Source organism: Coregonus lavaretus, assembly GCF_964263955.1.
Source record: "Coregonus lavaretus genome assembly, chromosome: 9".
In the NCBI taxonomy this organism is placed as follows: Eukaryota; Metazoa; Chordata; class Actinopteri; order Salmoniformes; family Salmonidae; genus Coregonus; species Coregonus lavaretus.
The window spans coordinates 47585444-47600093 of NC_139996.1; the positions used below are offsets into that span (position 1 = coordinate 47585444).

General features: G+C 40.9%; 1 protein-coding gene across 1 annotated transcript in view; it reads right to left on the minus strand.

The window, feature by feature from the left end:
- Nucleotides 1–5457: 5457 nt before the first annotated feature.
- Nucleotides 5458–14650, minus strand: part of LOC311135279 (transcription factor SOX-6-like) — a 180539-nt gene continuing 171346 nt past the window's right edge. Inside the window, exons 15-16 of the mRNA XM_084169236.1 lie at nt 10560–10776; nt 5458–8355 (exon numbers count right to left, since the gene is read on the minus strand). Of these exons, the coding sequence (XP_084025362.1) occupies nt 8052–8355; nt 10560–10776 (521 nt within the window). The 3' untranslated portion in view covers nt 5458–8051. The remainder of the gene's footprint in view (nt 8356–10559; nt 10777–14650) is intronic.

Below are 14650 nucleotides of genomic sequence, written 5' to 3' on the forward strand. Positions count from 1 at the left end.
GTCATTCAGTTAAGCCTGTACTCGTTTGAACTACAGATGCACCATCGAGAGCATCCTGTCGGACTGTATTACTGCATGGTATGTCAATTGCACCGCCCGCAACCGCAGGGCTCTCCAGAGGGTAGTGCGGTCAGCCCAACCTGCCCTCCAGGACATCTACAGAACCCGGTGTCACAGGAAGGCCAATAAGATTATCAAGGACCTCAGCCACCTTGCAGTTCTTGACACAAACCTGTGCGCCTGGCACCTACTACTATACCCCGTTCAAAGGCACTTAAATATTTTGTCTTGCCCATTCACTAAAATTATTATGCTCACTCAGCTGTGCCTTGCAAGTAATACAAAAAAGTATTTATTACCAGTGTGATCATATACCATTTAAAACATATACAGTGGGGAGAACAAGTATTTGATACACTGCCGATTTTGCAGGTTTTCCTACTTACAAAGCATGTAGAGGTCTGTAATTTTTATCATAGGTACACTTCAACTGTGAGAGACGGAATCTAAAACAAAAATCCAGAAAATCACATTGTATGATTTTTTAATAATTAATTTGCATTTTATTGCATGACATAAGTATTTGATCACCTACCAACCAGTAAGAATTCCGGCTCTCACAGACCTGTTAGTTTTTCTTTAAGAAGCCCTCCTGTTCTCCACACATTACCTGTATTAACTGCACCTGTTTGAACTCGTTACCTGTATAAAAGAGACCTGTCCACACACTCAATCAAACAGACTCCAACCTCTCCACAATGGCCAAGACCAGAGAGCTGTGTAAGGACATCAGGGATAAAATTGTAGACCTGCACAAGGCTGGGATGGGCTACAGGACAATAGGCAAGCAGCTTGGTGAGAAGGCAACAACTGTTGGCGCAATTATTAGAAAATGGAAGAAGTTCAAGATGACGGTCAATCACCCTCGGTCTGGGGCTCCATGCAAGATCTCACCTCGTGGAGCATCAATGATCATGAGGAAGGTGAGGGATCAGCCCAGAACTACACGGCAGGACCTGGTCAATGACCTGAAGAGAGCTGGGACCACAGTCTCAAAGAAAACCATTAGTACGCACGCAAGGTCCCCCTGCTCAAGCCAGCGCATGTCCAGGCCTGTCTGAAGTTTGCCAATGACCATCTGGATGATCCAGAGGAGGAATGGGAGAAGGTCATGTGGTCTGATGAGACAAAAATATAGCTTTTTTGGTCTAAACTCCACTCGCCGTGTTTGGAGGAAGAAGAAGGATGAGTACAACCCCAAGAACACCATCCCAACCGTGAAGCATGGAGGTGGAAACATCATTCTTTGGGGATGCTTTTCTGCAAAGAGGACAGGACGACTGCACCGTATTGAGGGGAGGATGGATGGGGCCATGTATCGCGAGATCTTGGCCAACAACCTCCTTCCCTCAGTAAGAGCATTGAAGATGGGTCGTGGCTGGGTCTTCCAGCATGACAATGACCCGAAACACACAGCCAGGGCAACTAAGGAGTGGCTCCGTAAGAAGCATCTCAAGGTCCTGGAGTGGCCTAGCCAGTCTCCAGACCTGAACCCAATAGAAAATCTTTGGAGGGAGCTGAAAGTCCGTATTGCCCAGTGACAGCCCCGAAACCTGAAGGATCTGGAGAAGGTCTGTATGGAGGAGTGGGCCAAAATCCCTGCTGCAGTGTGTGCAAACCTGGTCAAGAACTACAGGAAACGTATGATCTCTGTAATTGCAAACACAGGTTTCTGTACCAAATATTAAGTTCTGCTTTTCTGATGTATCAAATACTTATGTCATGCAATGAAATGCAAATTAAATACTTAAAAATCATACAATGTGATTTTCTGGATTTTAGATTCCGTCTCTCACAGTTGAAGTGTACCTATGATAAATATTACAGACCTCTACATGCTTTGTAAGTAGGAAAACCTGCAAAATCGGCAGTGTATCAAATACTTGTTCTCCCCACTGTATATATAATTTCAAAATAGTCTGAGAAGAACAACATTGGCAGGGCCTATAGCCTACTGCACAAACCTCATCGCTACAGAACTGTTTTTAATTGGTTAACGTTTTTTAAGAAAATATATACGCAACAATTTCAAACATTTTACTGAGTTACAGTTCATATATGGAAATCAGTCAATTCAAATAAATTCACATGACTGGGCAGGGGCGCAGCCATGGGTGGGCCTGGGAGGGCTAGGCCCACCCACTGGGGAGCCAGTCCCAGCCAATCAGAATGAGTTTTTCCCACAAAAGGACTTTATTACAGACAGATATACTCCTCAGCTTCATTAGCTGTCCTGGTGGCTGGTCTCAGACGATCCTGCAGGTGAAGAAGCCGGATGTGGAGGCCCTGGGCTGGCGTGGGTACACGTGGTCTGCGGTTGTGAGGTCGGTTGGATGTACTGACAAATTCTCTAAAACGACGTTGGAGGCGGCTTATGGTAGAGAAATGACCATTCAATTTTCTGGCAACAGCTCTGGTGGACATTCCTGCAGTCAGCATGCCAACTGCACAATCCCTTGAAACTTGTGACATCTGTGGCATTATGTTGTGTGACAAAACTGTATATTTTAGAATGGCCCTGTATTGTCCCCAGCACAAGGTGCACCTGTGTAATGAGCGTGCTGTTTAATCAGCTTCTTGATATGCCACACCGGTCAGGTGGATGGATTATCTTGGCAAAGGAGAAATGCTCACTAACAGGGATGTAAACAAATTTGTGCACAACATTTGAGAGAAATAAGCTTTCTGTGCGTATAGAACATTTCAGAGATCTTTTATTTCAGCTCATGAAACATGGGACCAAGACTTACATGTTGCGTTTATATTTTTGTTCAGTATATATTCCGGACTCTGGTCTGAAAGCTTATTGCCTGCAATTCTATCCAATTTGCCATGGGGTTTCGTACTGTGTATTTAAATACTGTATTCTCAACATAGCTCATTATAATATTTATCCTACTGTACATTGCATTTTAGTTACAGCGTTTATACACACCACATATTTATTTATATACTGGACAAATATATTTACTGCTATACATATCATTCTTAGTATATCTTGTGAAAATTAATCTGGTGTAGATACATAGATTGCATTTGGATTACTGTTACAGTGCTATTTGGGTTGTTAATTGGATTCGTTCCGACATTTCTTGATTTCTTGTTGTGTTTTTTATTATTATTATTATTATTATTATTTGTACTATTGTTATTGTTGTTGTTATTGTTACTATTATTATTTGTGTACTTGTTAGACATTTACTGCATTGTCAGGAGCTAGTAACATAAGCATTTCACTGCACCTGTTATAACATCTGCTAAACTGTGTATGTGACCAATAGATTTTTATTTTCTATATTTATGTAGGATTATTGTGGAAAAACAACCAATTTTGAAGGCAGTTCTTCCACGAAAAACCCAATTTAACCATTAGGAATAATAGCTCAATATACTTTTTTGAGAAAACACATTTTAATCAATAAATATCTAACATTTTCTCTAACCTCAAATTATAAATTCTGCTCATATTTCTCACTAAACCAAATAGTAAAGATCCTTTATATGGCCTGTTAATTCTTAGTAAAATGTATGTACGCTTGGCATGGACTCGAGCATACAGTGGGGAAAAAAAGTATTTAGTCAGCCAACAATTGTGCAAGTTCTCCCACTTAAAAAGATGAGAGAGGCCTGTAATTTTCATCATAGGTACACGTCAACTATGACAGACAAATTGAGAAAGAAAATTCCAGAAAATCACATTGTAGGATTTTTTATGAATTTATTTGCAAATTATGGTGGAAAATAAGTATTTGGTCACCTACAAACAGGCAAGATATCTGGCTCTCACAGACCTGTAACTTCTTCTTTAAGAGGCTCCCCTGTCCTCCACTCGTTACCTGTATTAATGGCACCTGTTTGAACTTGTTATCAGTATAAAGGACACCTGTCCACAACCTCAAACAGTCACACTCCAAACTCCACTATGGCCAAGACCAAAGAGCTGTCAAAGGAACCAGAAAACAAAATTGTAGACCTGCACCAGGCTGGGAAGACTGAATCTGCAACAGGTAAGCAGCTTGGTTTGAAGAAATCAACTGTGGGAGCAATTATTATGAAATGGAAGACATACAAGACCACTGATAATCTCCCTCGATCTGGGGCTCCACGCAAGATCTCACCCGTGGGGTCAAAATGATCACAAGAACGGTGACCAAAAATCCCAGAACCACACGGGGGGACCTAGTGAATGACCTGCAGAGAGCTGGGACCAAAGTAACAAAGCCTACCATCAGTAACACACTACACCACCAGGGACTCAAATCCTGCAGTGCAAGACGTGTCCCCCTGCTTAAGCCAGTACATGTCCAGGCCCGTCTGAAGTTTGCTAGAGTGCATTTGGATGATCCAGAAGAGGATTGGGAGAATGTCATATGGTCAGATGAAACCAAAATATAACTTTTTGGTAAAAACTCAACTCGTCGTGTTTGGAGGACAAAGAATGCTGAGTTGCATCCAAAGAACACCATACCTACTGTGAAGCGTGGGGGTGGAAACATCATGCTTTGGGGCTGTTTTTCTGCAAAGGGACCAGGACGACTGATCCGTGTAAAGGAAAGAATGAATGGGGCCATGTATCGTGAGATTTTGAGTGAAAACCTCCTTCCATCAGCAAGGGCATTGAAGTTGAAACGTGGCTGGGTCTTTCAGCATGACAATGATCCCAAACACACCGCCTGGGCAACGAAGGAGTGGCCTGGAGTGGCCTAGCCAGTCTCCAGATCTCAACCCCATAGAAAATCTTTGGAGGGAGTTGAAAGTCCGTGTTGCCCAGCGACAGCCCCAAAACATCACTGCTCTAGAGGAGATCTGCATGGAGGAATGGGCCAAAATACCAGCAACAGTGTGTGAAAACCTTGTGAAGACTTACAGAAAACGTTTGACCTGTGTCATTGCCAACAAAGGGTATATAACAAAGTATTGAGAAACTTTTGTTATTGACCAAATACTTATTTTCCATCATAATTTGCAAATAAATTCATTTAAAAATCGTACAATGTGATTTTCTGGATATTTTTTTCTCATTTTGTCTATCATAGTTGACGTGTACCTATGATGAAAATTACATGAAAATTCATCTTTTTAAGTGGGAGAACTTGCACAATTGGTGGCTGACTAAATACTTTTTTCCCCACGGTACATTACTATAGAAAGCCAGTTGCTGCAACTAACTTCCTCCTGTGTGTCTGTGTGTGTGTGTGTGTGTGTGTGTGTGTGTGTGTGTGTGTGTGTGTGTGCTTACTTTACTTGTTTAGATCAGCTTGGTTTCAGTCTCTTATTGAGGATACTGTGTTAGTGTTATAATCACTAATAAACAAGTAAATACAATAAGTAACATACAGCAAAAAGTGCTGCCTTTTGTCCATTGATAAACACTTCATACATGTCAATGATGAATTTGTAAGGAAATCTGTCTTTATTTTTTTCTGATTGTCTTTCTCACCAAGTTGTACTGACACTTTTAGAGCCAACACCAGCTAATAAATACAATTAAATGTTAAAATGCACAATTTAATTTCAAATACAGGAAAAATGACGTCTGCTTCTGTAGGTTGAAATTGACTGGTGGTCTGAGTGACATTTGACTTGTGTCAAAGGGCAGAGCACCTCATGCAGCACTGGAGCTAAAACAATGATTTCTGCATAAATAATAATGCTACTAAACTGGACATTTACTCAAATCTGGCAGATGTGAGGTTTTCCTCCCAAGTCCAAACAGGCGACTTTTTGTTTGTCCGAATTTTGTCATTGTCGTTTTTTTTTCTAACAACAACTTCACATTAGGCAGTACTGAAAAAAGAACATTAATATCCAGTGCTTGTGATGCTTATAACACTCGAAACAATGTCTATGCATGAGGCAAACAGTATAACTCTCCTTTTTTTTGTAATGCAAGCTAAATCAAACTTCAGTCCAAACAAAAACGTTTTTTTCTACCAACCTGCAAAATATCGTTCGACATGGTCATAAAGAGTTACAAATCACATACAAAACAACCAGCAAACAGAGTAACACAAACCCTAAAATAGAGCTTGTAAAAGTAGACATATTTGCAAAGTGGAGATGGGCATATGAAAATAGGACTTTTATGGGTATGTTTTAATTTACTTGAAATATCCGTTTCAAAATATACATGCACTGCAGAAAAAAGTGTACCTTTTGAAATGCTAGACGTTATATTGACCCATGTGTTTTTGCCAACGTACCAATTTTACAAAAACAAAACATTGATTTGTATTTTGAAAACCACCTCTGACGGCAACATAATTGTAAACTGATCAATTCACAGAAACAAATCTGATCTTCTGTACCTCGGTATAATATAGTAAAGAAAATCTACATTTTAAACCCATAAATATATGGTGTCCCTACCATAGAAATTACTGTCTGGACCGCTCCTCTGCGTTTTCCTGTAATTCGGAATGACCATAGAACTAAGAGTCTAACTTTAAGACTTATTGTGCCTATTAAGATGTACTGTGTCGTTAACAAAATTTGCTGAGTCTGTATAACACATGTTATATTCACAAACTCTACACCAAACTTGAGCCAGGAAAAAATATTGCAAACCTAAAAGCCACTCCAGCTGAACGTCAGTGTACTGTAACAGTGTACCAAAATAACTTGTTTGATCCTTTTTGGCCCCTATGCATTATGGGTGAATTAAAGTGGAAGTTCAGGATTTTACAACTTGATGTTAGATGGTTCCTCACCATGAATATAGTCTATTGGCCAGGAAAAACTGTAATACATGGTTTGGTTTTCTCTAAACAGCCAATACAAACTTTAGTTGTAAATTCCTGAACCCCTTTAACATCCTGTATAAGATGTGGGCTAAGAAAAGGGAGGTGAAAACACTTGGGGCTAAACATCCACAGATTGATACTCTCTACAGGTCTGTGTCATTGCCAGAGGGGGTGCCAGAGATGACAGTATCAGACTCCTGAGACATTGCGACTGACGATGAGTGCTGGGGGGGTGGGTGATTTCTCCTAATATGGACACATCAGCAATAAAAAGTGATTGTATAAGACTTTTTGCAGCATCAAAATTAAGACTATAATATTTCAGAGGGATGTGAATGTAGGTTTGGCACATTTCAAGAAAAACTGTACAATATCTCAGAAAATAATAATAATATTAATAATAATAAAAGGGATTTTTCCCCCCGTTTCATTGTCAGTCTTAAAAGTCCTACCACTCTCTCATGAAATCAAAACCACATTCACAAGCTGGCACAGCATACCTGAGCAAGGATATAAAACCCCATCATAAACAGTAATGTAACATATTGTAAGCATTTGTTGAGAAAGGTGTAGATGTACTGTACTCATAAGAAATAATAATGTCAAACTACAATAGCTAAGGATTTATATTAACTTTCACATTTTCAAGTCCTGACAATCCAAGGTTTTACAGGCAGTAACCTATCAGGAAAATGTCCATGAAAATCAAAAACCCCACAAAAAAAGGTAAAGCATCATAAAAACTTCATCACACTTAAAATAAACATTTAAGACTGACAGCTGTTGAAGACCAATTCCTGATGTTTTTGTCAAATCCATGCACGCTCCTATAAAAAAAGACACACAGAAATGTGTCTGTTATCGCTTTGTTCTAACTTCTCATCTCATTCTCTTCTCATCGCCCTTTTACTGACTCTTACTTGCTCTTGTCTGTGTTGCACTGTAATTGTTGTGTGAGTATGTTCACTGTCTATCTGTTAGATTGTCTGGAGGTTGTCTAGAGGTTGTCTTTGCCCAATCACTTTGTACGGGATTGTTCCGAGACCAAGAAGCGTTCTCGTCCAAAAAAGTATTTTGAGTAACATGGGCGGTCTGTGAGATCTGAGCATGTTCAGTTTATGTCACGTCCTGTCGAGAGTCAATCTGAGAATGCTCAGTCTGTGGTGCATCATATCCCGGACGGAGCTGCTTTGAGAACATGCTCAGCTTAAAAAAGTTCAAAAAGATAAGAAGTTCTTCTGAGCGTGCTCAGTTGGCACTGACAGGCTCCTGTGTCTCATGCTCACTGCTGTAGTCCGATTTATCCTCAAAGTCTTCATACATGTCTATCTCATCCTCTCCGTTGACCGGGTGGTCGCCGGTCACCATTGCGACTGGCTTGGGCTTGACCACGCCGAACGTGCTCTGGATGACGGGGATGGTGGGCTCGGGGCTGGCCGAGGCGCTGGAGCAGTCCGACGTCAGGTGCGGTGAGGGCGTGGCTGTCGCTATAGTGATGGCAGCCGGGTAGAGGCCGCCTGCACTGTTGCTGATGGGGATCTGAGGCTGTGGCCTGAGGTAGAGAGAGAGAGAGAGAGAGAGAGAGAGAGAGAGAGAGAGAGAGAGAGAGAGAGAGAGAGAGAGAGAGAGAGAGAGAGAGAGAGAGAGAGAGAGAGAGAGAGAGAGAGAGATAAAGAGAGATAAAGAGAGAGAGAGAGATAAAGAGAGAGAGAGATAAAGAGAGAGAGATAAAGAGAGATAAAGAGAGAGAGATAAAGAGAGATAGAGAAGTAGAAGTAGCAAGAGAAGGTAAGTGAGAGAGCGTGTAAGAGAGACAGATAGGGTGTTTTGGAAAAACAGATTCATTCTTTCCTGGCCTGCTTTTGAACAGCTATTTATAACAAGTTGAACAGTAGCTAACTCTTGTCTTTCGGGCAAACCTTAACACATAGCTTTTGCCAGCACACAGTAGTCCTGTCAACGTCAGCTAAATAGCCTCTTGAGAAATGGATGGAATGAAGGTAAACGCATATCACTCAAGCAAGCCCTCTGGCTCCTCAAATGAAGCACATAAACCAAGAAAATGGATGTCAGTTTCCTCACCTAACAGTTCCCCCCTTCTAGAAACAATTACCGCAGAGAACATGTGACAGACTAATTTTCACATTAAACTGCTTAAAAACGACCCTGTTTCATTATACGGAGCCTGGTCGAAATTGGTCATACCTCAACTTATAGCTCCTCCCCAGTTATTTGATTCAGTCCTGAGTGAAACTCCAGTCGCTATGGTGAATCAGGCTTTTCTTTTGCTTGACCACACACACTAAATTACAGAGTTAAACTCTCTCTCTCTCTCTCTCTCTCTCTCTCTCTCTCTCTCTCAAACATCTGCTAGTATAATTTCTACCGCCCGCAAGCGCCTGCCATTGTCCTAATTTAATAAATGACAACTATTAAAAATCACTCCAATTCAAAGCTGTGCCCCTGGTAAATCCATTTAAACGTGGCCTGCCGTGATGACTTTAATCACATCTATGCCTGTTTTCTATTAAGACCAAGCCACTGGCTTTGGCTGAATCCTAAAAGGCACCCTATTCCCTATATAGGTCACTACTTTTAACCAGGGCCCATACTGTAGAGCTTTGGTCAAAACTAGTGCACTAATTCGGGAATAAGGTGCCTTTTGGGGCACTGCCTTGTTCTCAGCATTGCCTGCAGTTTGACATGAGAGGATGAGAAAAGCCTTATGATAAAGAGACCTTGTTATCTTTAAACTAGTAGTTTGGATTACAAATTCAGCACTATTGCTTGAGGGAAATAGTCAGAGTCAGTACTGGGTGCAGTACTGTACAAATACCAACTTTCCCTTAACAAAATGATTAGGAGCAGTTGATTCAAGTATTCCAATTCGAAAATGGGAGCCGTCCATGAAAAAATATTTTAAGAGATAGTTGATACCATGATCAGTTTGCTTAACTCTATTAGCTTAGTATTAAAGTGACCAATAATTATTTACAATATGAGTTAAATAATTTTACTTTAATTAAGTATGTTAAAAATCTGTCTTTCTGTGTTTGAATGGTGTGGGTGTACCCCAACAACAGAATTATGTGGGTGTATACCGGTAATAAAAAATATACATGACAAGTAACGGCTGGTTGGCCAGCTCAGTCAATGAGCCAACGCAATGTCACGCTATATGAGGAAATAGCAAGCATTTTTTGAAACAGTCTGTTTGATATACAAGTTTAAGGTGAGGTTTTGGAAGGTTTTTTTCACTAATTAATGCTTTGGCCACAAATACGAGTATAGGATGAGTCAACCACATTATTTGGGTATGAGTTAACAGAATATGAACCTTTAAAAGTGAGATTTTCACTGGCCAGTTACTTTAAAGGGTATTACTCCAAAATCAAAGTTTGTCAGATGTTTTCTGACCTCAAAAGTAGTCTAATGTCAAGATGAATCCACGTATCACATCATCGGTTGTGTATTTCCAGCTATATTCAAATGAATAAAAAATATCTCCTTGTTCTGGAAATATGGAAATGACATGGTGCTTATCTTTTCCATTTATTTAGGATTGTGGCGTAGAGCTCAATTTACAAAACAAATGGCCTGGGACATGGACTTATCTCAACAGAAGACCACTTTTGAGGTTTGAAAACATCAACTTTGATTTTGGAGTGTAATGTCCCTTTAAGTATACTAACAGATAACCTAGTTAGCCTAAAGACTGTACAACAGTCAATCAGAAGAGTGTCTCTCTCTTCTTACCCCACACTGAAGAACTGCCTCATCTCCTGGCGCCGCGAGCGCATCATCTGCTTGTACTCGCCAATGCGCAGCTTCTTGCCGTCGATGATGCAGGTCCTCTTGGGCCGGGGCTTGTACTTGTAGTTGGGGTACTTCTCCAAGTGGATCTTACTGAGATGGGCCTGTTCCTCGTAGTATGGCTGCTTCTCCTGGTTGGTCATGGACTTCCAGCGAGAGCCTATACACGGATAGCGGGACACACACACAGCAAGAGTCAGGGTTGGAACCCAAACTACAGCGTAAGGACACACACACACACAAACACACTCATGTGTGCACACACATACTCGCGCGCACACACACGTGCACGCGCACACACACTGAAGGACACTATTAGGGTATTGATGTTCGTAGAGTGTATTGGAGTTGGTGTTCATAGAGTGTATAGGAGTCAAAGTTTGTCAAGTATAGTATGGGTGGGGGGTATCGATACAGTTACATATCGCAATGTAATTTTTCAACAATATTATATCGATATTTGACTCCAAGTATCGATTTGTAAAAATAAATAAGTCGTTATTTTTTGCTACTGTAGGTAGCGTTAACGAGCGCTAGTCGGCTGTACCTGCGCCAAAACTCCGGTATTTTTCATCCTATAGCTTGTTCTTTAATTTTCTTTTTAAATAGTGAGCCAAAATTTGCTCTACACATTTATTTCCCTGACTGATCAAAACTAATTTTCTCCTGCTCTCTCTCGTCTCTCTGCAGCAGACATATCGTGAGCAATATGTTTGGAACATCAAATCGCAATAAAATCACAGTATCGAATCGCAATACATATAGAATCGTGAGAATCGCAATAAATATTGTATCAGTACCTAAGTATCGTGATAATATTATATTGTGAGGTTCCTGGCAATTCCCACCCCTATCTTATAATGTGGTTCAATTAGCCATTGAACCTTACGAGACAGCGCTTCCACTGCACTACATTTTATAATAGTAGGAAATCTCTTCAAGTAGGAACTTGTAATATGAGAGAGACTACTAGTGCATATACACTGTTGAAGTGTGCTTGAAAACAGGAATCTGTCCCTCTTCAGGATCCCTGATACATTGTGTTCTCATCATGTCTCTCCTATAAGCACCCAGCTGACGGAACAAGTGGACAGGACCGTCACCGCAGGAATGGAGCACATCTGCGTGGCTTTCTGACAACCCATTATACACACACCACAGCTAGAACACACACAGAGAGGAATCCAGGGCTGCGTCCCAAATGACACCCTATTCCCTATTTAGTGCCCTATTTAGGGTAAAGGGTGCCATTTGGAGCGTAAACCCAGGACTCTGTTTACCAACGTTTATCGAGACTCCCTTCTTTTTCAACTAAGGAAACAGTGAGGTCCTTTTTTTTTTTTTTTTTTGCCTAACGCGGCTGCATCGTGTCCCTCGTCTCCAGCTGTGTTATTGTGTTTGGGCAGCACACCCTCCATCGTCTCCTGATCGCCTCTCAGGTCTGGTGTTTCCCTGGTGTCACCACAAACAAACCGCTAACTAGGTAAATATCCGGAATGTTCAGTCTCCGCCGGATAGGAGGAAGTGATAGGTGACCTCTGACCCTTTACATTTGACCCCAACTTTGAGTGATGAGGTTTGAGCTATCCAATGCTTTAGAACCCTCAAACTCAACTCTGGACCACGAAGCCAGTTCCACTGAGTTTTTTCATTGTTGCCCTCCTAATCAGGGACTGATTTAGACCTGTGACACCAGGTGGGTACAATTAATTAGAAAACCAGCAAGCTCCGGACCTCATAGGGTAAGAGTTTTAGAATGATAACTTCAGTGATATTGAACAATGGTCTATGTATATGACGGATGAGCAAAGTGCAAAGATTGTATTTCTTTAATACAGCGTTCAGTTTGCCTCAATTCATTTAGCGAGTAAAGTCACTTGACACCGTTTGCTCAACGGCAAACATTTTGGCCTAGTGCAGGGGTCGACAACCTTTATTACTGGAAGAGCCATTTTTTCCATTAAAAAAAAAATGTTTCGAGGGAGCCGCACAAGACAATATCTGACAATATCTGATATTCAGCACCCCGGATAGCAGTCTGATCAAATTACCACAAAATCTGACATTCAGGGTCACAGAGCAGTGGACACAGTGGCTGTCTGTTGAAGTTGCAAGGAGAAACGAATCTCGTGAACATGCTACTGTAGTGATGTTACTTTTTGATTTAAAAACCGACCAACGAAGGAAATGTTGTTGTCCAGTGATTAACTGAAATACCCACATCAAGCCCGCAAGAAATTGAATAATGAAACACAGATAAACAAGTATTATAAGGTAAACGGAAGGTTTGATTGTAATAAATATGTATTAAAGGCCTACTGCTTTAACTTAAAACAAAGTGTTGTCTGTTTCTTTACCTTATTTTTATAATTAAAATTTTTAAACTCTAAAATGCTATTTGGAGAACAGCAAAAACAAGCAAAAACACTATTATTGCACACAGAGTGAGTCCATGCAACTTATGTGACTTGTTAAACACATTTTTACTCCTCAACTTATTTAAACTTGTCATAACAAAGGGGTTGAATACTGATTGACTCAAAACATTACAGCTTTTCATTTTTCATTAATGTCTAAAAACATAATTCCACTTTGACATTATGGAGTATTATTGTGTGTGTAGGCCAGTGACAAGAAATCTCCATTTAATCAATTTTAAACTCAGGCTGTAACACAACAAAATGTGGAAAAGTCAAGGGGTGTGAATACTTTCAGAAGGCTAGTATCAACACAAGAAGCGCTTTTCACTGCACATATCCATCACCCCAGTCAGAGTCTCACAGTGGAGCTCTGTGTGTGTGAGAGAGAGAGAGTTCTATGGGTGCGTGTGACTTCTATACTGAACTTTGTAAGAGGGAGATATGTTATTTATTCTAATATGAATGATTCAATAAGATCAGATTAACCGATTGATTGGTAGATTTACAATATTTTGAATACATCATTGAATGTTTAGGTGGACGTGGGGGATAGTGGTAACGCTTTCAGTTGCTGTTTCATATGGCAGTGTTGTTTCAAATGAGACCCTCTTAAAACATGACATAGCCGCACATGCGATGGAAAGCAAGCACACAGTGTGCACAGTTACCCCTTATGCCCTCTATAAAAGAGCACGCCTACACCCTAGCTGCACGCCTACACCATCTTACTCAGGATTACCCTATGAACTGTGTATGAGCTGACCAGTGGGGGAAGGCTCAGTGACTGACGGCTCAGTCAGTTTGAGGGTGGGTGCTCGTAACACCAGAATTTAGGGTTAAGTCACCGCATAGGCCACATACACTGAGATTACGTTCCAATTTTTTTGGGGGGGTTAAAGACTCCAGTCACCCAAGTCATAGACTGTTCTCTCTGCTACCGCACGGCAAGCGGTACCGGAGCGCCAAGTGTAGGTCCAAAAGGCTCCTTAACAGCTTCAACCGGCAAGCCATAAGAGTGCTGAACAATTAATCAAATGGCCACCCGGACTATTTACAATGACCCCCCCGCTGCTACTCGCTGTTTATTATCTAAACAGCATAGTCACTTTACCTCTACCTAAATTTACAAATTACCTCGACTAACTTGTACCCCCGCACATTGACTCAGTCCCGTGTAGCTCAGTTGGTAGAGCATGGTGCTTGCAACGCCAGGGTTGTGGGTTCGTTTCCCACGGGGGACCAGTATGAAAAAATGTATGCACTCACTAACTGTAAGTCGCTCTGGATAAGAGCGTCTGCTAAATGACTAAAATGTAATGTAAATGTACCTCGTTATTGTTATTTTATTGTGTTACTTTTTATTTTATTTTTTACTTTAGTTTATTTAGTAAATATTTTCTTAACTCTATAAGCACGGTAAGGTCTACACCTGTTGTATTCTGCACATGTGACAAATACAATTTGATTTGACTGTGTCCCAATCCGGGACGATTTGCAATGTTTTCACACTCAAAACCGCTAAATTGCTGACTGTGGAAGATCAATCCACTTAATCTTTGCAACTGAAAGACCCTGTATGACCATAACAAGGCCACGGTATATGGAGGGCATATA